Source organism: Solanum dulcamara, chromosome 4 (assembly GCF_947179165.1).
Source record: "Solanum dulcamara chromosome 4, daSolDulc1.2, whole genome shotgun sequence".
NCBI classification, from domain to species: domain Eukaryota; kingdom Viridiplantae; phylum Streptophyta; class Magnoliopsida; order Solanales; family Solanaceae; genus Solanum; species Solanum dulcamara.
Genome location: NC_077240.1, coordinates 54,745,816 through 54,771,309, shown reverse-complemented (window position 1 = coordinate 54,771,309; position 25,494 = coordinate 54,745,816). Strand labels below are relative to the sequence as shown.

Genomic DNA, 25,494 nt, shown 5'->3' with positions numbered 1-25,494 from the left:
CATATTCCTTCCCTTCAGTTGGTGGAGTAAGTATAGGAGCTTGTGTTAATAAGGATTTGAGCTTCTCAAAATTCTCCTGGCATTTGTCATCCCATACAAACTTGACATCCTTCCTCAAGAGTTTAGTTAAAGGGGAGGCTATAATGGAGAAGCCTTTGAAAAACCTTCTATAGTATCCTTCTAAACCCAAGAAACTCCTTACTTCAGTTGGACTTTTAGGTGGTTTCCATTCAATAATAGCGTGAATTTTACTAGGATCCACTTTCACACCTACCGCCGACATAATATGTCCCAGAAAGGCCACTTCACCGAGCCAAAATTCACATTTAGAAAGCTTGGCATAAAACTTCTTCTCTTGCAGAATTTGCAAAACAATTAGAAGCTCCTTTCTATGATCTTCATTATCCTTGGAATATATTAAAATATCATCTATATAACCACTACAAATTGATCAAGATAAGGTTTAAACACGCGATTCATCAGATCGATAAATGCCGTAGGAGCATTTGTCAACCCAAATGGCATCACCAAAAATTCATAATGGTCATATCGAGTCCTAAAAGCAGTTTTAGGGACATCATGTTCCCTTACCCTCAGTTGGTGATATCCAGACCTTAAGTCAATTTTTGAAAACACACTAGCACCTTTTAACTGGTCAAATAAATCGTCAATCCTAGGCAGTGGGTATTTATTCTTAATGGTTACCTTGTTCAGTTGCCGATAATCAACACAAAGCCTAAAAGTCCCATCTTTCTTTTTCACAAATAGCACAGGAGCTCCCCAGGGAGAAATACTCGGGCGAATAAAACCTTTCTCAAGGAGTTCTTGCAATTGATTTTTCAACTCTTTCAGTTCTGCTGAAGCCATTCGATAAGGCGTCATAGAGATAGGAGTGGTTCTAGGAACAACTTCTATGAGAAATTCAACCTCCCTTTTCGGGGGCAGTTCGGAAAGATTTCCAGGGAAGACATCAGGAAATTCACACACCACGGGTATATCCTCAAGGCTTGGAACTTCTAGGCGTGTATTAAATATATGAGCAAGATATGCTTCACAACCTTATCTAACCATCTTCCTTTCCACTACAGCGGAGATGATATTAGACGTCAATGATCTTTTACCTTGAACAATGATGTGTGAAAGTGGAGGAGCTCTAAAGGTCACATGCTTTATCCTACAATCAACTACCGTATAGTATCTATAAAGCCAATCCATACCGATAATGACATCATAGTCTTGGAAAGGCATTTCAATTAAATCAGCAGGGAAGACTAGATTTTGAATCACCAAGGGACAACCTCGATAGATTTGATTGCAAATAACTTGTTGCCCCAATGGACTTTGGACAAGCACCCCACAATCGAGTCTCACAGATTTCACATTTTTAGGAAAAGCCAATAATGAGCAAACATACGAATGTGTAGAACCAAGAACAAATAATGTAACAACATATAACTCGAATAAGTGAAATTTACCAACAACCACATCTGCTCCATCCTGGTCATCTCTCTGTCTCATCGCATAAGCTCGTGTTGTAGCTCTTGACCCACCAGCTGGATTGGCTGCACCTTCACCTGTTGCTTGTGTGTTTCTAAATCTTGCACCTTTATTCCCTTGAGAGGGAGTGGTAACAGGTTTTTGAATTGAGCCTTCCGTACGCGGAGAGGAAGTGGGGTTAGGATTAGAACAATCCCTCACCTTATGATCGAAGCTCCCACAATTAAAACAAGCACCAGAAGCTCTTCTACAAGTACCAAAGTGATTCCTTCCACATTGTGCACAAGGGTATACGAGTCTTGTCTCGGCCATAGCTTGGAGTGCTGGTGGTAAAGGAACTTGATCTATTCTGCTTACGTTGGGCTAACTTGTGAAAAGTATTAGCTTGGGAACTATCAAACCTCCCCCATTTTGATGGACCCCCCGAATATGCATAAGCTTTCCTGAACTTATGTTCATTTCTACCAGCTTGTTCCTTGTCGATCCTTTCCCAAGAGCAGCTGAAACTAATTTACAAAAGTTTTCATGTTGTAGGACCGCTACAGATTTTCTGATAGAATCATTCAAACCATCTTTGAATCGCCTGCACCTATCTTTTTCGTTATTAATAATACCCCTAGCATAGCGGGACAGCTTGAGAAACTTCTGGTGATATTCAACGATAGACATACTCCCTTACTCTAAATTTAAGAACTCATTTTTCTTTGCATCATGATAAGTAGGTGCGACATACTTCTTATAAAATTCTTTCCCAAAATCATTTCAAGTAAGAATAGGAGGTTTTTCCCTGGCATTTGGTACACTTACCCACCAATCATAGGCATCTTTTTGTAATAGTGAGACAGCATACTTAAATTTGACAGCGTCAGAACACTCTTTATATTGACGTCTGTTTTTTTAGTTGCAAACTAGACTTGTAGACTTTGATTTGGTAAGTTGTGTGTCCATAATTCTTTATATATTGGAAGAAATGATCTGAGACATTTGACCAAAAATTTAAAAATAATTATAAGAGAAACGATAACTTTTCCCGACCTTTATTTTGCAACTAGCTTGACTCCAAAACTTAACATATGACCATTGTGTTACTGTAATATCTCATAACACGTTATTCTTAGCATATTAGACATTCTTGGTCTTATCCCGATGGTACAAGTTATTTTAAACCTTCCAAACATGTGGGGTGCTACTTGAACTATTTCTTTAACCCTAAACCATTGTTTAAGGGATTTCTTTGACCTAAAAATTTAGTTTCTTGATATTACAACACATTTGTAGTATCATTCTCCTGATGTACTATACCAAGTCATCCTTATATAAAGTCACGACCCAATCCCGTGGGCCACGACTGGGGTTCGACCTGGACCCCCGTGTACCTATCTGTCGACTATAGTCAAATTAGACTATGTATAACGTGATACTGCTCACAAAAACCTCAATGGGTTAAAACTTTTTCATGTTCATATAGTCTCCTAGATATAGGAACCAAAACATGAACCTAGTGGCTGATAAAATATTCATACACGTGTAGCCTCTTTCATTTGCATCATGTCATGAAAGGGAAAGCCAGTCGACAAGGCTGCCACAACATAATAGCTTTTACAATATATCGCATAGGCATAACCGAAATAAACTCCTAAAAAACCCACACACATATGTCTACAGACCTCTAAGAATAGGAACAACAACATATGGCGGGACAGGGCCCCGCCGTACCCCTGCATAAACAAATATATACATCGCAGGACCAGTACCCAAAAGCTAGGCTTCGAAATAGTGGAGCACTTCCAATATAGCTAAGCGGAAATCCTAAGCTGGCGGATCTCCAAAATGAACATCTGTACCTGCGGGCATGAAATACAGCCCCCCAAAGAAAGACGGGTCAGTACGATACATATACTGAGTATGTAAGCATACAAAACTGAGATAACAACTGAAATGGGAATGCAGGAAAAGAAGTATAGCATTTAATAGTGTACTGTACCTGTATCTCATAAAATAAAGTCATGTATACCATTATCACGTACCATATTCAGCCCGCTCGGGGACTCGTTGTTACAAACACATCATCTATCATGATAGGCATATGCATATTATTAGCACTATAGGACGTACATCCCAATCCATGTATATAGCAAGCACATGCCGAGGAACGACGGCCCGATCCATCTATCATGTAATAATGCCGAGGAATGACGGTCGGATCCATATATCGCATGATAATACCGAGGTACGACGGTCTGATCCATATATCGCATAATAATGCCGAGGTACGACGTCCCGATCCATATATCACATGATAATGCCGAGGTACGACGGCCTGATCCATATATTACATGATGATGCCAAGGTACGATGGCCCGATCCATATAATGCATAATAATGCCGAGGTACGACGGTCCGATCCGTATAATGCATAACCTATCGTGGAACGTACGACCCAATCCTTACATAACAAAATATACCGAGGTACGTTTGGCCCGATCCATATATATATCATAATGCATATACGTGCACACAAAACTCTGTAACATATCAAACATCCCTTAGATATCATCATCAAGCATGTTGAAGAGCCCCTAGGTATAGGATCTTACACATCCCAACACTATTCAACCTATAGGAGGCTCAAGGGTCGTAGTTCAACTACTTCAAGACCCGTATCATTCAAAAGTGGGTACAAGTCATGAGTTACATCCAGAATCTATAAATGGGGCTATATCCAAATCCATGTCCTATAACACCTTCATCCAGTCTTTCTAGAAGTAGGAAAAGACAAGCTTTACACGTACCATTTCCTATCACATGGAAGACTTTGAAAAGTAATGACTCAACTTGTTACAGGAGTTCTAATCAGTAGGAAGTGAACAAGAGTCTTAACTCACCCTGAGAGGTTTAAGAGTGGAATAACTTCAAACTTCATATACACAATGCTTACATCTAAGTCATGCCAAAAGAGAGGAAGAATAACTTTACATACACTACTTTTCAGCATATTGAAGACTTGAGGAATGGAAGCTTAACTACTTTAAGAGTCTTAACATTCAATAGTGAACACGAATTATGAATCATGAATCATGTTCAGAACTCATGAATAGAGTTACCCCAAGCTTCATACACATATCACTTTTCACGTAGATCTAAGACATGCCCAAAAGAAAGAACAGATAGGCTTTACATACTTATACCAAAACATGCCAAAAGAAGGAATAGTTTTACATACTTATGCCAAAAACATGCCAAAAGAAAGCTTCACATACCTTTTACGGACTTCTTTTAATCACGTTCTCGTCGTCGTCCTCCAAACCTATTTAACATGGAATCAATACGAATATCAACCACCTTAGACTTTTTCAGCATCTTATATTACCTACGAGTATTCACAACATTCATTTCCTCACTCGGCTTCTCGACTAGTTCCTTAACTAGTTAAGGCGTTAACGGAAATCGGACAACACCTCCCCTATAATATGCCCTATCCAAATTTCCAATTACACTCCTAATAACTACAGCCAACCAACAACCTGCAGCACATGTATAAGCAGTTCACACCAACATAATACAACACAAACTGCAAATGACTCGCTCGAAACCACGATACCAAAATACGGTTTCTAGTTTTTATTTTGCAAAACCTTTAACTATACGGAACGGGGGGTCGGGTGGCTACAACCAGCAGCTCCCACACCCCTTTTTATATATTTTTAGGCCCTGCAACACAACACTACAACCTGTAGCACCACACCACAAGCACAACACCTTGCTTCGACTACAATTCAACTATAGCGACTCCAATTTAGTTTGTTTTTAGCGTCCAGCATTTATGGAATTTACCTATTTCCAGCCACTTACACAACGTCTAATACACTTCATAACCACACCACAATCTCCAAATTGGAAGGAAAACCCTTACCTTAACCTAAACTCGTCAAACTCGCCAAAATTATTAAAACGTGAATTCTGGACATCCTACTGTCTTGTATTGTCGGTTAGTTTCGAAGGGGTAATTGAGGGAAACAAGATTTGTGTCGTCAATGAAAGTTATATACATGTGTCTTAGGGTCGCATAAAATTTTGAATTACTCCTACAACAATTTTGTACAAAACGATATGCCCAAAATACCAACAGCAGTTCTTGTAGAATTTCTAAAACAAAATCTAGGCAGCAGCTCCCCCATGGTTCACCACCCTTTTTCGAGCAGAGAAAAGCAAAACTGGGTTTTAGAGGATAAATGAACATTATAGCCCTATGAAATAGCTTTCCAAAACATGAATCATGTGAAACAAAGCCTTACACAAGAAGTTATACTCGTTTTACTAACAACGGTATCATTCAAAAACGGATCTGTTAATAAGAACAAAAACCTCCTCTTTTCCCTAACGATACATTTTATGTTGTTAAAGACCGTCATATCACCGTAGGATACCTAAATAATTAATTCACGGAAATAAATCGGGGAACTTACCTTTATTTTTCTTGGCAAACCCATAGGTCTCTCTCTTGTTCTCTCAAGTTTTCCTTCAATTTTTCCAAGTGAAAGATGCTGAAAATGTGATGAATTAGTCATCACTTAACATATATATCCCCTTTTGGAAGGTGACATGTGTTATCCTCTAAGGGTGACACGTGTCACAACCTTCGGGAGCCATGTCACCTCATGCAACCAATCACATGCTGCCACATGGCGATGTGGGACCCACCTCAAGTAGGTGTGTCACCTACTTGGTCCAAGTAGGTGCATCACCTACTTAGTCAAAGTAGGTGCATCACCTGCTTGCTTCCGAGTAGGTGCTACGCCTCCTTCCGCCTCTCCCGTGGGTTCGTAATCTTGTCTTACTTTAGGAGCCTATGTAATCCTTGCTATGTAAGCTCAACATGTACCCCAGTGGCTTAGTTATGTAAGTCGTCCAAGTTGGTAGCTTACGTAGGTAAGTCGAGTCCAACGACTTGTTATTTTGGCCTCCAACTCGTTTCAAATCCTTATAGACCTATTTCCAACCTTCACTCTTATGGGTCATCACATCCTCCCTTCCTTAGAGTTATTTAGTCATGTTATAGATAATCTGGGTCACGAGACAACTTTCAAGAAGCTTAAGAAGATGTTCCGAAGCATAAACGTACGGGGTATAACATATAACCACGCCACGCTACGTATATTATGCGTGGAAAAAAACATGGGTTTCACATATTTGACACTTTTCCATAAATAAAATGGCTGACAAGGCCCCAATTATTTTGTTTTTTAATAAAAAAGGTTCCGTATTCCTTTCCTTCACCAATAGATCAGAATGCTCTATAAAATCCATCCATGTTCTTTTCCTCCACTAATAAAGGTTCATCGCAAATCAGGAGCAATCACTAGGCTTTTCTTTGCTCTCTTTTTTTTATTTTTTATTCTTTGGTCTTTTAAAGACGATTCTTTGCTCTCTTTTTTTTTTTTTTTTATTCTTTGGTCTTTTAAAGACGAGCATATTCCAGCCCCGTATGAGACGCGTATGGGAGCTGACCAGGCATGCTGGAAAGTTCTAATAACCGCAATGCTAATGTTTTAAAAGTACGAGTGAACAAAGATAGACCAACTAGAAACCCATGCTGATAATATATCTTGAAGATGAAACACTAAAAATACAAAAGAACATTGATGAACTTGAATAATAAATATGTACAGTTTTCATCGACGCACATTGAACTACCAGTATTGTTCTCAATGCTAGTTCCCAAATCTGTCATACAGCTCCAACAACTCTTACCAGCTAATGATACCTATCATTACTCTTGTTAGCAAAAGGCTTAGGATAAAATTGAATGGTAAAAGCTTGGAGCTAATTGGAAGAGAGTAGAACTCCCATCCAGGTTTAAAGGTGAAGCCTCCCATGATCAGCTTAAGGGGAAGTTGCTACTAGCGCTGCCGCCACTTAAACAAGCCAAGCACACTACAACTCTCCGCAGCATTATCATCTGTTGAGTCTGACCCGCTTCCAACTGATTCATCCGAACTATTCTCTTGTAGAAGCTGTATTCTATCAGCATGTTTGATGATCCAATCAGTGAATTCAGGAGACGAAGCTAATTCAGCTACAGCTTCCTTGGTAGACTCTTGCGTGAAATCTTCCCACTCCTTTGGTGAGAATCTCTTTCTGTTAGGTGTCTTGTGAAAAGTTGAATAGTATTCACCCACTTTTTTACCCTTGCCATCTGAAAATCCTGGAAGGACCCAAATAAGCATCGTAATTGGTGAGAATCTCTTTCTGTTAGGTGTCTTGTGAAAATTTGAATAGTATTCACCCACTTTTTCACAATGCTGGATATTTTGCAACAGAAAATGGCTAGAAGTAAGATAATTAATATGGTTTTGGAGGTATCAAAAATATGAACAGCCACAAAACATTGATAATTAAAGAGATGAATTACACCACCCCCCCACCCCCCAATTGATCTGGATCCTCTCCAGTGAATCATCACTCCATTTAAGGGGACCAGATTTATTTGCTTAACTGCAACTCTTAACCCAGGTTAATAATAATTATTCTCTCATGTTCATCGCGTTAATTATACCTTTGGTTCCAAAATCCATCTATGCTCAAGAAGAGTCTCAGTTTCAGCAATTATTTTTTTTACTATCACACATGGTAGATGTGTATATTCAGAATTTACTTTACATATAAAAATAACATTCTTAAAGCACAAAGCTTTTTACATGTACAAAGGAAGAATTTTGAAAAGAAGAAACTTCGGAAAACTGGAGTATGATTTCAAATAGAATCCGTCATCATGAACAGAACAAGTAAACCCAAAAAAAAGGATTTCACATGGAAACCCCAAACTCTTGGTCAAACTGCATCCACACACAAAACAAGTCCATCCAGCAAACTTGTCATTCCCAATTTCCACTCCGCTCACCAGTAAATTGCTTTTGGCTAATTAATGTTGGTGTGGATCTTTCAACTAGAATTTACAACCACGTTGCTAAATTTCACATCTCTCAAATTTATAATGTAATGAAATCCCAAGCCTTCAAAATATTGGAATTTGAAGAAAACATCAGAGCTTCATGCTTTAGATGATTTGGGAGCTGTGAGAGGATGACGACTCGTCTGGCAGCGGAGAGGAGAGAGGATGGATGCCGACGGGAGAGAGTGGAGAAGAAAGATGGATCCCAAGCCGCCTCCATTTATTTCCTTCCCATATTTCCTTCCAACGTGAAGTGCTTTCCAATATGGTGCTTCCCTTCTAGGTACTAGTACTTTCCAACTCTTCCTATTATCCTTTTTGCTTAATTTTTATTTTATATTATTATTGCCCAAGCAGATTTTAGTAAACTTTATAGTAATTTGTAGTCGGTGCTTTGATGATAGTGATCAACACAGTGACTTGCCATGCTATTATCATCTTCTTTTGGGAGTTCTTATTATTTCAAATCTTATCTCATATTGTTCATTGGTGGTATCTTTATCCCATAGGAGTTGAAAGATATAAAACTTGGTTCTCCAAAAAACATTTTTCGTATTTTGCTATTTTTGTTTTCCATTAGTGTAAATATTTTTTATAGAGAAGTACCGTCTAAATTCGTGTCTGCCTTTTTTCAGTATAAAACGTGTAACAAATTATGAAGTTTGTGTAACACATTTGTAACATTGAAACGTATTTACATTTTCATCCGATATTTAACTTCTGAAAATTAACTGTTAACTAAAATACAAAATAAAATCAATTATGTAATTACATTAGTGCACCTGTTGCCTCTACAGATTTGTCCTAGTCTTCATACCACATCTGTTTCTGATTTGAGCTCTTGACAAGTCAGAACCGGAGAAGATTGATGATTAGTGAACAGCTGTGAGAGAATAAAAAGATCAAACGAAAACTCCACATCTCACAGGTTTGGCATCTCTCTGATGCCACTGTTTTTCCTTTATTTCAGCTACGGAGATAAAACATGGAAGCTATCCTCAGTTCCGATGAGAAAAGGCTCAACGCCGCCATGGATAACCCAAGATTTTGCTCAAGGAACGCAGTTGATCTGCTAGCTAGGAAGAAGACGACAGAAAGGTCAAGAACTGCCTGGTCCTTCCCTGATCTGTCCTAAGTAACTAGTGGGATTTCTGGGTCCGGATTTCTATTATTGTGGGCTTTTTTCTTTGCTTTATGTTTTAGCCAGATGTTGGTCTATTTGTTTGTAAATAACTTTGAACTTTTATTATAATTTCCCCCATTTTTGGTGTTTTAATTTAAAAAATGAAAAACACTTGTGCAGTCAAATATGACATCGGGAATCATATTGTAATTACGTTATCACAAACAAAAATGTCTTTGTAATTACCAGATTGTATAATTATTACAGTGCATAATTAATAACATATGTAATTACTAGGTTAATTACACAACCGTTTCCAAACAAACTTGGGCCCCATTTATTGTATTATCATTAAGTATTTGGATCTGAATACATATCTGAATAATTAAGATACGTCGATTGAAGTTTATAACTTGAAGGTGTGAAGGAGTATTTGACGGTCATTAGGTTAAGACCATAAGTGTATAAAGGTACTTCATAGAGTTGAACAAGATTTGCGTGAAATATTGAAGTTTAAGTATGTGAGCAAACCCACGATGGGTTTCAAGATCGTATGTGGTCTTTTATGGTTCATAGGTTTGTGTAGAGTGCAAGGCTTAAGGCCTAAGTTTACAGCTAAGTTATCGACCATATAAGGTTGTTTATGACCATGGAATAAAGGTATGGTCCATACATCTTGACGCGTGTTGAAGCACCTTGCAAACAGTGAGATTTTTCCAAGGATATGGCCACCCACGAGAGGTTTTACGGCCATAACAGTCGTTCTACGACCATGGATTTGACCGTAGAAAAGATCAGAGAAGTTGAAGTTGCAGAATCTGAAATTTTCACAATCCACAGTGGGATCCACAGCAAGTTCCACGGCCAATTGCCCACCCGTGTATTTAAGCCGTCATAAAGTTTATGAAAGTTTAAAACGCGATCTAAAGATCATTTCTCATCATTTTCTTCACATAACTCATCCATAAGCTCTCCAAGGGGGGTTTCTAGCATATCCAAGGTCCAAGGTAAGGATCTTTCTTGGTTCGGGCCCGATTTTTGCCCGTTATTGACGTGGTTGCTATTAAGACTTTTTTCTTCACTTCTAGTTTGAAGGACCATACACCAGCAAACCTCTGGTTGCTACTTGCTAGTGTGATAAACAAGGATCATCATATTGCCTCAAATCCAGTGTATCATGAAAGACTAAACATATTGAGGCTAACTGCCATTTTATTTGTAAGATTCAGGAAAACTTGTTTTCCACCGACTATGTGAATAAAGGAAAGCAACTAGTTGAGTTTCTCACAAAGGTGGTGAGTGAGACTCGAGTTGATTACCCTTGTAACAAGTTAGGCATGATTAATATCTATGCTTCAACTTGAGGGGGAGTATTACAAAATGTATATAGACATCATTCTTAGTAATGTAGCCATAATTGAGTAGCAGATTTGTAGTAAGCCCTCCTTATTTTCTTTCCTAGTTAGCACCTAATGTATTGTATTTATATCTTGGTTATCTGTTGGATTTAGACATTTAACTTCCATTCGATCACACACATAAATCTTTAGCATCCATTGTAAGTTGGACAAGTATAAATGTGGTATCCTAATAAATACAAAGTAGAGGCAATACCTTTGACAGGAGAATCAGACCATGCAGATGAGCTCGGGCTACTGTATGGAACTCCAACCGAACCAAACTTTCTGGATTTCCTAAAGAACTCAGCACGTTTTCTATTCATGTTTATCTGCTTACTATTCTTTGCCCAAACATCTCCAATTCCAGAATATGACAAATTCCTGCATGCAAAGTAAAGAAGTGTGAACGAAGAGCACTACACCTTTAAACACCAAGAAACACTTCTAGCGTCATATTTTACGTGACATGAGAGAATAAAATCCAACTCCACCTCCCACCCCTCACCTCACCCACCCCAACAGGGAAGGTGGGGGGGGAGACAAAGAAAAGAAAAAGAAGACCCTTAAAATGGAAGTGGTTGGTGGTTAGGCGGAGAAAAGGATTCTATCTATAGCAATGACATTGGCTTAATATTCTCGCTTACCACATTTAAGAAAAGTTAAAAGAAACAGATTCAGACAAAGGCCAGTACACTAAATATCAAATGATAAGATAAAAACATGAGATATACAGGTGGAAGCATCTTTTGGCAAGCAAAACCAAGGAGTTCCAGGCTAGTAAGCAGCACAACAGCCTCCTCAGGAACCAAAAGTGACATCAGGAAAGATAAGACAATGAAAAGAAGCAAGTTGATAAGAATACATCATACAGGAAATACACAATGTGGAAGACTCACAAACAAAGGAAAGAAACATCACAAAAAAAGTGGACACTGTGGAGTTGGTGATCAATACAGAAGGGGTAAATGATCAAGTGGAAGCAAAAAAAGTGATAGATCAACCAGTAGAAAGCAAGGAGAAGGGAAATCAAGATAATAACAAGCAAACGGCCCATTCAGAGGAGTTGGTAGACAAAGGAGGGACAGAAAATAGTGCAACTCCAAAGGAAGATGACAAAACTGAGACTGAACAATTGACAGACAAGGTATCTGATTCGGTACAAAATGTTAAGGAGATGTTAGATGTATAACTCAAAGACACGGGGGCCACAAAGAACAGAAGGAGATTCTATGTAATCAGAAACTGTCCAACTTATTCCCAATTCTGAGTCCGTTCCCCTCTAGAGTTATAATTTTCACAAACAACAGAAAAGGTATCAAGCCATTCAGGTTCTTGAAATCTGGAAAAAACATGAGACCTTTAAGGTTTGATTAAAGAGAACTGGAATGCTGATTCTTGCGGCAGTTCCTCCATTGTTTTTCAACATAAATTGAAAAAGGTGAAAAGACCTCTAGTGAAGTGGAGTAAGGACACTTAATGAAAAAATATTTCAAGGGCAATTTGAAGAAGATCCAAGTCCTCCAAAAAGGAAAAGTTTATATAAAGTGCAAGCAAAACTCAGCAAGATATCTACGTTTGGAGGAAAAATACTGGAAACAGAGATGTTCAAGATGGTGAAAAGAACACTAAGGTTTCCATGCGTATGTGGATGGTAGAAGAAAGCAGTGTTTTAGATGGCGAAAGGCAACAAAAGGCGACAACGATCTGCCTCGCCACAACACGAGGCGAGCGGCGAAGCGCTCACCTTTTTGAAGTGCGGCACCAATTAATATCAAAAACTTAAAAATATGTAATTGCATATATAAATAATCAAAATCTCAATAGCAATAACATATTAGTAAATATTTTAATTCAAAAACTGAAAATAGATAGTACATACTAAAAGTGTAGAATTTGAATGAGAAAAAAACACAATGAAAGTCAAAACGGTGAGGGAAAAAAAAGAGGTAGAAGTAACTCTAAAGTCTGAAGAAGAAGAAGTAAAAAGAAACCAAGGAAGAAGAATAGAAGAAGAAAAGAAGATATACATATTGGTTGGACTTAGGAGTCGCCGGAAAAGTATGTCCGGTTGCCGGAGAAGTACAGTCGAGTCGATTGGTTGGAGTCGCGGTCGCAGTTAACTGTGCAAATTTGGAAAGAAAGCCCTAAAATTACCTTTTTAACTTTTAAAACCCTAAATTGATCGCCTTTTTTAAGAAAATACAAAAGGCGACGTCTTCCTTGCCTTCGTCGCCTCTCGCCTTTGTTGCAATGGCATCGTCTTTTGAAGATCTCTTCGCCACAAAGCTAATAGGCGATAAAGGGTCGCCTCACCTCTCGGCATTGGCGACAAGGCGATCGCCTTTAACAACACTGGAAGAAAGAAGCTAAGACTCATAGATATTTTAGATGCCGAAGAGGACAGACAGACATCAAGGAATTAGCAGATGAGGTATTAGTTTCTTTCAGAAACAATTTACTGAGGAGCATATGTCAGAAGATTTAACCTACTCAAACACATTTCTACTTTGATTAATGAAGAGAAGAACATACAATTAACTAAATTAACAACAAAAGAACAAATGGAAGTTTTTGAGCTGAGTGGAGTGAAGTGGTCCTGATGGCTTTACGGGGAAGTCCTATCGAACAAGTTGAGAAACTATAAAAGATGTCATCAATATGGTGAGGGCTTTCTTTGTGGGAAAGGATATTCCCAAGTTTATCACACGCACTATCCTGGTTTTATTACCTAAGAAGGAGCAAATAAATGCCTTTTAAGATGTAAGATCAATAAGCCTGAACAACTTTAGCAATAAGATCTTATTTGGAGTGTTGCATGTTAAGTTGCTCGGATACGGGTGCGGGGATTCGACTAAAAATATTCAATATTATAAAAATATAGTTATAAAGATAAAGATATTCTTCCCCTCAGAAAAGAAAAAGAAAGTCATTTAAGACCTTCCACCAACTCTCCTTATAGATCATTGTTATTGTCTACCATCAGTCAGATTACAACCACTTAAATATTTAGCATCTCTCTGTGACTTGAAACATGAAGCAACAAATATTGACCAAGAGGAAAAGTATCTTAGTTAAAGTATCTGATATGGGTTGACCGAATCTCACAAGTATCCCGCACCCACACACATCTTGGGTTGTCCATGGACTCTTGGTCAAAGTATCTGATATGGGTTGACCGAATCCCACACGTATCCTGCAGCCGCACCCGTACACGTCTCGTGTCGACACGGATGCGGCAGCAAAAATGAAGAGTCCGCGCAACTTAGGTTGCATGATGATTGGTGAATCTATTACCTGCTATTATATCACCAAATCAAGCAGGTTTTGTTAAAGGAAGAAGCATTGTAGAGAATACATACGAGATAGCAGGGGACATAAAAGAGAGGACCAAAACACCTAATGTAGTGTTGACATGGATGCGGCAGCAAAAATAAAGAGTCCACGCAACTTAGGTTGCATGATGATTGGTGAATCTATTACATGGTATTATATCACCAAATCCAGCAGGTTTTGTTAAAGGAAGAAGCATTGTAGAGAATACATACGAGATAGCAGGGAACATAAAAGTGAGGGCCAAAACACCTAATGTAGTGGATAAAGCTTGATAGGACAAAGGCATATGATAGATTATCTTGGTTGTTTATGGCCAAAGTGTTGAGGAAATTTGGATTCTCAGAGGTGATAGTTGATATGGTTTACAAAACCTTGTCACATAACTAGAATTCAATTTTACCAAATGGACAGTCTCATGGTCTCTTTAGATCATCTAGAGGAATAAAGCAGGGTGATCTCATGTCACCTACTTTGTTCATAATGACATCTGAAGCATTATCCAGGGACTTGAATGCCTTACATGATAATCCTAACTTTATAGGTTATGGAATGCTCAAATAGAGTCCAACTATAAACCATTTGTCATATGCAGATACCATACTGTTTGTTTCTGCTGAGAAAGTGTCTTTAAAGTGGATAATAAAGATATTAAAGGATTATGAATCGGCATTTGGGCAACTAGTAAATCTGGACAAAAATGCTTTCTATGTTCATGAGAAGACACTCAAAATATTTGTAAGAAGAATCAAGACAACAAAGGTGAGCCAAGGGACTTTTCCCTTCACCTATCTTGGTTGTCCAGTCTTTTATAGCAGAAACAGAGTAATAAACTATGATGCCATGCAATCATGACAAGGGAAGATACTGTCTTTTGGAGGTTGAGCAGTGCTAAACACCCATGTCCTACAAAGTATGCCACTATATCTTCTCTCTGCATTGAGTTCACCAATAAGAGTAGTGAGACAAATTCATAATCTATTGGCAAGGTTATTTTGGAGCACCAAAAATGAGAGCAGAAGTAAGCACGGGGTAAAATGGAATACCTTATGTTAGCTAAAGAAGAAGGAGAGACTTGGGTTTCAGATCCTTGTTTGACATGTCTAATGCCTTGTTTTGCAAATTATGGTGGAGGTTTAGTAGGCGTTTGGACAGGCGACATGGGATCATTGGGATCATGATTTCAAATCCCAAATTCTCTAAAGAGCAGGATTTGGGATACCAAATTGTCATTTCAAATTTTTTTAAATGTAAAACTTGACCCATAAGTTTATATTTTGTAAGAAAAAGAGCCATCATTTTAAATTTTGCAAAAAAAAAAAAAAGACCCATGTTGGGTGTGAAGAGATTGTCCATACCATGTGAAAGGATTATATCAAAGAACAACTAGTTACTACTATTGTTGACTAGTGGATCTTTATAAAATTTTGAGTATTTAAAATTTGTATTGCAAACATTTATTTATTAAAGGAACATGGAGATATGCGATTTATCAATGGGGCGCCTTAGTATATTTTAATATCTTGTTTATGAACTATGGTTTGCTCGTTTGGTAAGATTGTATAAGAATAGGGGAAATTATGAGAAAAAAATACAACTTAAGAAATTCAAATTGCATGTCCAAGAAAAACTTCAAATTAATTTGATTTCAAATGGGCCCTTAGAAGTAAACAATCTTTATATAGTGCTTTCCTGGGGACAAATATTGTAAAATAACACATCCAGACATAGCACATGGCAAGGGACAATCTATAATATGGAGGAAAATAGTATCAGTGAGGCAGCTTGTAGAACACCAAATTTGATGGTAAATCACGAGTGGTGATTCTAGCATCTTCTATGATAATTGGACATCACTGAGAGCTTTGTATTATGTTATACCCGAGACTAACAATGAGGAGGAAATAGAGGTCAAAGAGTTCAGAAATGCAAATAGATGGGATGGTGAAAAACTTAGACAGTGCATACCTGAGGAAATAGTACATCATGTCCCTCAGACTGTCCCTTGCCCTTCTGGAACAGACAACCTAGATAAATCATAGTGAATGTAGAGAAGAATGGCAAGTTCTCTGTCAATAGGGCAAGGTAATATATCATGCAGAAAGCTGAAAAGGAGGAAATAGATAAGAACATCTGAATTAGAATACCTTTCAAGATGAGTTCTTCCACTGGAGAGCCTGGAAATTTAGAATTCCAATTGATGATGTGGTTAGAAGGATGGCCATCAGTCTGGCCTCTAAATGTTGGTGTTGTAAGAATCCAAAAATGGAGACTATGTCAGACACTTTTCTAACTTCTCCAACGGACGGAAAGTTGTGGAGGCTAATTGCTACATGTGCAGGTATTCAAATAAATGGACTCCAACTCACTCAGAAGGTTATTGCCTGGTGGAATGTTTTGAAGCCTATCTATAATTCAGTACCTGCAATCATCCTATGGGAATTGTAGAAAAGGAAAAACAAGCTTAAGCATGGAGGAGGAATGACAGATCACAGATTAATATATCAGGTCACTGTTGGCATTTGGCAGCTGACCAAAGTGAGATATCCAAAACTGAAACTTGTCCCAAACAAACTGGCTGGCCAGATATGATAAAATACCTGGAAAACTATAAACCAACACTGCACTATAAAATGATACAACGGACTTTGCCAGAGGTCGGAAGCAACAAGTGCAACACAGATTGGGCCAGCAGGGCTTCTCCTGGTAGAAATTCAAACGTTTTTTGCTTAAGGAATCACCATGGAGACTTGTTATATGCTCAAGGAAAGGAACTACCGAAAATGACTAATATAGAAGCAAAAGCAACAGCAATAATGGAGTCTTTAGCACATTGTGTGCCAACAGGAGTATTTCAGATAAAACTTGAGACAGATTCACTTGTGATGAAGCATATTCTAGAAGGAAGCTGGGATGTACCGTGGCGTATCATCATAATTGTAGAAGACTTAAGCAGTTTATGAATCTTTGCCAGGTTAATCTGAAGCACATGTATTTAGAGGATAATGCATTAGCAGATTACTAGGCAAACCAAGCTCTTGAGGCAGCTGGAAGAACAGCATTTACCCAGTTTGCTGAACTACATGAAAATGGGTGGAAGCTATAAACAATAATGCCCAATCTTGAGCATCAGAACCAAGAAGATTAATGAAGACTAGGGGCACATACACAGGAGAGCAGGATCTGCAGATTAGGATATATTCTTTGCTTATCAAAATAGAGTACATTCAGTTTATATTTAGCCTTGTTATAGCAGTTGTAGGAATCAGGGGCATAGATTTTCTTATATTAGCTATCTTCTACTTTGAGCATGATGTAGATGTGCATATCAGACAAATATATTATTTCCTTTGTTGTTTTCCTTATAATAGAATGCACCATATGGCAATCTGCCAGATGGTATATTAGTTTTTTGAAAAATGGATTATTTTTGAAGCAAAATGTATTGATGAATTTACTCAGCATGTTGTGGTGATCTAATATTTGGCCACAAATCCTGATGGATAGCTAAGATTTCAGACATAAATGCTTTAAAAATTATGGCGATCTGTCAGGTTTTGACCAAAAATCCAAATCCTGACATGTGCTTTTACAGTGTATAAGTTGAAGTACAGTGTGAAGCTTCAATGCCTAAGCTTTAGGCCTAAATATTGCGCCATAAAAGGTGGTCTACAACCATAAAATAAATATACAGTCCGTACTTCTTGATGTACGTTAAAGCACCTTGCAAACAGTGAGATTTTTCTAAGGATATGGCAATCCACGAAAGGATTTATGGCCATAAAACAGGTTCTACGTCCATGGATTTGGCCGTAGAAAAGATCAAAGAAGTTGGAGTGGCAGAATCAGGATCACCACCATCCACGGTGGGATCCACAGTCGTGGATGGCAATCCACGGCATGGTTCAGAGTTGTAGAAGTTTCACGGCCAATTGTCGTTGTATGGATTTAAGTCGGCAGAAAGTTTATATATACCTAAAAGTCGATATAAAGCTCATGTTTCACTTATTTCTTCACATAAGAGACCAATAAGCTCTCCAAGGAGATTTCTAACATATCTAAGGTCCAAGGTAAGGATCTTTCATGGTTTAGGCTCGGTTTTTGCCTGCTATCGACATAGGTTCTAACTAAAGCTTCTTCTTAACTTCTAGTTTCGATCTGAGCTTTTGCAGCAGTGTTTAAGCAAAGAAAACAGTACGGGTTGTCTACTAAAGGTATGTTATCAACTCCCTCTTCATCTGCAAGGCTTGTGAGAGCGTTTTTACACTATTTTATAAAGAATTCATGGGACAATATTCGAAAGCCGTGAGTTCAAGTTTATATTTTGTTTTAGCCGAGAAAGGGGTAGTTATTGTAGAGTAAGGTTGGGAGAGTAAGTTTGACCTCATAAAAAGGTCATATGAGCATCTTGGAAGCGGGGGAAAGGAAGGGTGTAGGGATACACAAATCATTATCGCATCGTCGTGCTGCTTCTACTGCCGTATGTGATATGTGATATTGTGTAAAAGATAAAGTTGTCATTGAAGGACATCGACGCACGACATAAGAGATAAAGTCCAGAAGTAAGGTATGTGAAGCTAAAACCTCTTGCTGTTCACGCACAACCCGGAGTCATATGTTTATCCTATAAAGGTCGTGACAGCTTTATGATACATGAAAGCAAAGTCTTCTTCGATTACAGTTTCTCTCATGCTTGAGTTCTAGCTCTATAAGAGTCCATTATACTCTTTTCAAGTCAAGAAGTTATATGCTTCACATGACCGTATGCGTCGTCAGTCGAAACTCTTAGAAGCTATATAATATATTTTGTCACGTAGTTGAAAAAAAGTAATTGGCCACACCATAACTATACATATAGGGATCACTTAATTACATGTTTCTTAAGCTAAAAAGTAAGTACTTGATAAACTAGATTACATGGTATATAATTCATGAGTTATCAGAAAGTTTTTTACTTATTGATGTTAAAAATTCAGATGATGAGTTATTTATTACAGGCCTTTATAGACAAGATGAGATTACAGCCTACTCTACAACGAGGGGTGGATATTTATAAGGACACTTGCATATGCCACGACGTTATTCTGTGCACAGAATTCAGACATGCCACTTGTTGCACATATTATACACTCAGATACAGTATTTAGCTGGAATGTCATGCATTGGTTCCCCTAACTAAGCCAAAATATGGCACACAGGCCTACTAGTAGACCTTATAGGAGCCCCAGAAAGGTGTACCTTATAGATAGCCGCGATATACAAATTATGAGATTTCACAGGAGCATCCTCATCATAAGCATCACATGATCCCACGCACCAACAGGCAGAGGTACAGAGAGAGGGAGAGGCTCTCGTTTGGTAGTTGGCCCGAACCATAGTTATGAACTTAGCAGGTCGGCAGGATTCACAGGCATCCCAGATGTGGCCACAGGTACCTTATCCGCCTTCTCATATGATGTTTATGCATTGATAGAACTGGGGGCAACCTTGTCATACGGTACTCTGTTGGTTACTAGGAAGTTCGAAGAAGAGCCAGAGTTATTATGTGAACCATTTGTAGTTGACTCCAAATGGAGAGTCCATTATAGCTAGACAGATCTATTATGGGTGACTAGTAACAATATGTGGTCGTGATACATTGGCTAAATAGATGGAGCAATATATGGTCAACTTTGATGTCATCTCAGACATGGACTAGTTGTCCTCTTGTTATGCTACAGTTGATTGCCGAGTTAAGATTGCTCAATTCCAGTTCCCGGGCGAGCTAGTCTTGGAGTGGAAGGCCAATGATATGATGCCTAGAGGAAGATTTATTTCCTATTTAAGGCACAAAAGTTCATTACGACAGGGTGATTGCATCACCTGTTCCAAGTAAGAAACCTTGAAGCTGAGGACAGGTGTTGACTCTTCAGTCTGTACCCATTGTGAATGAATATTCAAATGTGTTCCCTAGAGAACTTCCTGGGTTAGAGAGATCGACTTTAGTAAAGATGCAGATCCCAGTACCCAACAAATACCGAGTTCACCTTACATCTAGTTCGGGTGTGGGGAGTGGGGTGTGAAGTGTCCCACACTGACCTTTTAAGGGATGGGTGATCTCTTTAATATGGCTTGGACAATCCTGACCTCTTGAGCTAGCTTTTGGGGTTAAGTTAGATCCAAGATCAATTTATTTATAGTGGCAAATGAGAAAGCGGAGAGGATGGAGTCTAGAAGTAAACAGATACGGAAGATACATTTAGGCTTCTCCATACCAGCCCCCCTCTATAATAGTGAATAATACAATTTTCTTCGCAACTAATTTTTTATGTTACATTTTATCTCTGATAATATATTTTAACCTATAAGAGCAACAATCATTATAATGGTACTCATTTTGAATTACCTCTAAAATAGGCATACTGAAATTTTTTATGTTCTAATGAGGAATTTGGACCATCAAAAGCTCTTGTGACATTGTAACAAGAGAAAGTAAAAGATGAAGTTCGTGACTTTTTTTGTATTCTACCATCTTCCCATGCATTCCACCTTACATTCCTTGGGCAAATTCTGCCTTTTTTCGTTATCATTTATGCCTTATGGGGGTACATACCTTTAAGTAAATATTTTTTTAACTTTTATAACATAAAAGATTGTTAAAAATAATTTTTGGTTAAGTTTGTCTATAACAACCAAATAAAATATAAATGCTAATGGTGTTATAGGCATATACAATAACATTCCAAATAAGATCTGGATAAACGAGGTTGTTATAGAGCGGCTTCCTGTAATTCCATTATACACACTTGTAAGGGGGAAGAACAAAAAGAATTTTCAAAGGATAGAAAAGAGACCAGCATGGGGAGCCAAAGGATATCTTTCAGACTTCAGTCATTTGTATTTTGGTGTAAACATAGTTGTACAGATTTTTGAAAGTTTAATGTTGTACAAGATATTGTCATTGATATGTCAAGTAAAGAAAGATTATATATTTATCAAAAAAAGGAAGAAAGAATTGAGGCCAATAAAACTGCATAACAAAGAATGACCATGAATAAACAATTCAAAAGAGAACTTAGGACAAGAAATTACCTTGACGCACGCCGCTGCATACAAGTAACAGCAAAGCAAATAAGCCACCAAGAACTGATCACCAAGATCGCTAAAGGAGAATCAAGTGTACTCTAGCAATGAAAACGACAAAATTAAGTGCACTAAATCCTTATGTTAATAACAGCGTCAAGCATGTGTCCGCATGTGTATTAGATTAATTTGACTACATCATAATGCGAAAATATAAATGGCACATCAGAATTGTCATAGAAACTTCATCCCTTCCTAGAAATTATTACGAAATGAATGCTTGTTGATGAAGTGGTTATGTATGTACTCTAAAGAAGAGTAAACACTGTGGAAAGAGGTCATACAAAGTAAATATGGGCAATCCAGTCCATGGATTACCAACCCTGTTGCTAATACCTATGGAGTTTCAGTTTGGAGATCAATAAGAGTACTTTGGGCTAGATTTTCAAAGTGTGTTGTTCAGAAGATAAGCAATGGTCAGAGGATTCTTTTTGGAAAGATGAGTGGAATGGCCAGATGGTCTTGATGATTTCCTACCCTGACTTGTTCTCTTTCTGCACTAACCCCTGAGGTAACAGTGGCTGAGAGCTGGTCTATTAAAGTTCGGAAATCTAATTCAAGAGACATTTAAATGATTGGGAGGTGGACAGAATGGCCCAGCTATTACAAGAAATAAGCAGATTCAAAAGGAACATCTTCAACTCCATAATCAATTAATAGGAAGCATGTTGTTCATGGGAAATTTACAATGAAAAGACTATATCAAAAAGAGATGAGGGAGCAACAAGGAGGGGGATCAGGTCCATGGAAACAGATTTGGAAAAGCTGGGCACCAACTGATAGACCAGTGCCACCCAAATCAACCAAAGCTACCTTCTTCACTATGTTTCAATTACAGTGACCTTGACCAATTGTAGGATTCCATCGGTAAAATAGTAGTAAAAACCAGGATAAAGGAAGAGAAGACAAGAAGCTATTAGGTAAACAAATTCTATGTTTAATGCCTTGGTAGTGTAATCATCCTAATTTCATGCTCTTCAATGAAAAGATAATGACTTCTTTTATATATATATATATATATATATATATATAAATCCGTGGTGTTCGGGCCTGCTTATGTGCACCTCAACTAATTCTACGAGATAATGCCAAGTAAGATTAATGATACTCTTTTCAGTTGGGAAGAAGCTGGATTTGGAGCTAGAAACAGGGACAGTTGGAGGATTATTCCTGCCTGCATTTGGTGAATATATGTAGAGAGGAATGACAGATGTTTTGAAAACAGGAGCAACCATGTGCAGGAGATTAAACTTAAATGTAATTTTTGGTTTTGCTTTTGGTGTACAAATGTTTACTCTAATGAGACTGAGGCCTCATTTGTTTTCATTAAGATTTAGACTTCTGAATCTGCATGCACATCTGAATGATTACGATGTTGTCTCTAGCTATGAACACTGAATGATTAAAACTGTTTGGTTTTCAACATCTAAATGTACATAATTATTTTATATGTATATAATAAATATACAATTCAAATAAAAAATAATTAAATATTAAAAAATCATTATTTGATTAAAAATAATAAAATACATATACTTGCTAGTGATGGTGAAGATAGTTTGTAATGGTGATGATGATGGTAATAGTTGTTGTTAGTGACTAGTAGTGATGGTGGTGATAGTTGTGACAATGGAGGTGGTTAGTGCGTGGTGACTACCATAATGGTGGCAATTGGTAATGGTGGTTGAAATGATGAAATTGGTTGATGTTAATAGTTGGCGGTGTTGATGGTGGTGCCTAAAGAATGTGTGTTGGTTGGTGATGTGTTTGTGGTAGTTGGCGTCAGTGCTAGTTATGATGATGGAAGTGGTTGGTAGTAGAAATTAACAACAATGGTGGTAGTGGTTGATAGTAGTAATAGTGAAGGTGACGGTGGTGATGGTGGTGGTGACTGAAGAATATATGGTGGTAATTGGCAGCGACACTAATTGTGATGGAGTTTGGTGGTAGTAGGAATTAGCTATAATGGTGATAGTGGTAGTGGAGGCGGTGACGCTATAGAGACGGCGGCAGTGGTGACAATGGATATAATCATAATGATGGAAGAGATAAATCTGGTAGCAGTTGATAGTAGTAGTTAGCAATGGTGGTGGTTGTGATGACATAGGTAGTTGGTTGTTGACGAAATGGAGGTTGACAATGGTTCTGTGGTGGTTGTGATGGCAGAGGTAGTTAGTGGTGGTGGCGGGTGATTATGGATAGAGTGATATTAAGACTCTGTTCTAGATCTTAATGATTAAGACCTATTCAGACCCATTAAGTTCTTAAATCTTAATGAAAACAAACGCACTCAACGGTCTAATATCTGAACCATTCATATTCAGACCTCCAGTGAGTTCAAACAAATGAGGCCAGAGTCAATAATAGATGTTTTAGGGTCCATCTAGAGTTAGGATCGTTTTTTTGGAAGTTTTTTCTTTACCTTCCTCTGTTGTAAATATGGTTCTTCCAGTACTACCTAAGTACTAATAGATGTTTTAGGGTCCATCTAAAGTTAGGGTCGTTTTTTGGATGTTTTTTCTTTACCTTCCTCTGTTGTAAATATGGTTCTTCCAGTACTACCTAAGTACTAATATCAATACAAAAGTTACCAGTTTCAAAATAACATCTGAGACTGTTAACCATCTATTATTACATTGCAAGTTCACCCAACATTTATGGAGAATGTTTCTAAGCCTCAAAGGCATTTCCTGGACCATGCCTAGGAAAGTAACTGAGACCTTAATGAGATGGGAGGAAGAAGGGGTACATGCTAAGAAGAGAGGTAGATGGAGAATTATCCCTAGTGCTATACAGTGGCCTATCTAGAAAAAGATGAATTGAAGATGTTTTGAGAGCATAGTGCACAATGTGCAGAAAGTTAAACTTAACTACATTCTACTTTTAGTCTATTGGTGTAATCAGTTATACTCAAATGACAATGTCTCTATCATTGATGTTCTAGACTCAAATTAGTCATACAGAAGTGAAATTAGGAGTACACTTGTATTAAGGTTTCAATACAACCCATGTACTGTTTTGTGATATGATACAAAGTTACCAAGTTCAAAAAAAGAAAGAAACTTTGACAAATGCACAAATGCAGACCTTTTGAAAGTGCAAAGAAACTCTGACAAATGCACAAATGCAGACCCCTTTGAAAGTGCTTTTGTCTAAACCTATTAGAGCTTGCTTAAGTGCTTTTGAGCCTAAGAACCAGGGTGACATTTAGGATGGAGTTTGCCTGAGCAAAATGTTTGAGGTTAACTTGAAATTTAAACACTAAACGTGCTACATAGTGCTTATATAAAATCCCAGTAGTACTTTTTGTTGTAGCACTATTGCCCAAAAAAAAAAATCGCCAACGGTTGACACACGCCCGAACAGTCCTTATATTGCCATTGAAAATACAGTTTGCCTGATTACTGTCTGATATTAACTCGTAATCTAAACACTAAATCTACTACGTGAAATACCAGTGCAAAATTCTCTTAAATGAATTGCCTCTAAAATGTCTACTTTTTATCATAGGCTCATAGCTATTGCAGAATTCTCATTAAAGGACACCACACTCCAAAATGGTCCTTAACATAACCATTGCAGAATAATTGTATTCTTGCACTTACTCTTTTATTCTATTCTATTCTATTCTTAATCAAAGTTTCACTATTATATTTCTAATCAACTGAAGACTGAAAAGATAATTGTGATTTCTGCTGGAACCCAACAACTGAGCATAGGAAGAACATATATTTGTACGTATAATGCCATCATATCAACGTTGAAGTAACTGAACAAAAGAAGTCTCAAAACCTGGAAGACGAAGGTAATGCCAATGATGCGTATGGCCCATTTAACAAATTGCGCGACACCAACATCCACATTACCATCATCTGATATAACAAATTTCCGCACCAACCAATATCCTAGACCAGCTCCAGCAAGGATGATTACGACAAGAATAAATACAGCAACCTGAAATCAAGATGAAATTCATTAAGATTATAATACATACACATCCAGGATGCCAGTCATATATAATTATATATACATTCAAATGTATAATGAAACATATCAAAAGACTCATAGGA

General features: G+C 37.8%; 1 protein-coding gene across 3 annotated transcripts in view; it reads right to left on the bottom strand.

Annotated features, from left to right (window-relative positions):
* Positions 1 to 7,069: 7,069 nt before the first annotated feature.
* LOC129887434 (uncharacterized) overlaps positions 7,070 to 25,494 on the bottom strand; it is a 60,611-nt gene continuing 42,186 nt past the window's right edge. Inside the window, exons 7-11 of one of the 3 annotated variants that reach the window (XR_008766372.1) lie at positions 25,217 to 25,378; positions 21,374 to 21,465; positions 16,450 to 17,005; positions 16,271 to 16,371; positions 11,218 to 11,353 (exon numbers count right to left, since the gene is read on the bottom strand). Coding sequence is in view for 1 of the 3 variants with exons in the window: in XM_055962535.1 (XP_055818510.1) it covers positions 7,398 to 7,702; positions 11,187 to 11,353; positions 21,374 to 21,465; positions 25,217 to 25,378 (726 nt within the window). In the remaining 2 variants the exon portion in view is untranslated. Of the gene's footprint in view, positions 7,703 to 11,186; positions 11,354 to 16,270; positions 16,372 to 16,449; positions 17,006 to 21,373; positions 21,466 to 25,216; positions 25,379 to 25,494 lie in introns of those variants that run through there. The other 2 variants (XR_008766371.1, XM_055962535.1) reach the window with 2 other exon arrangements.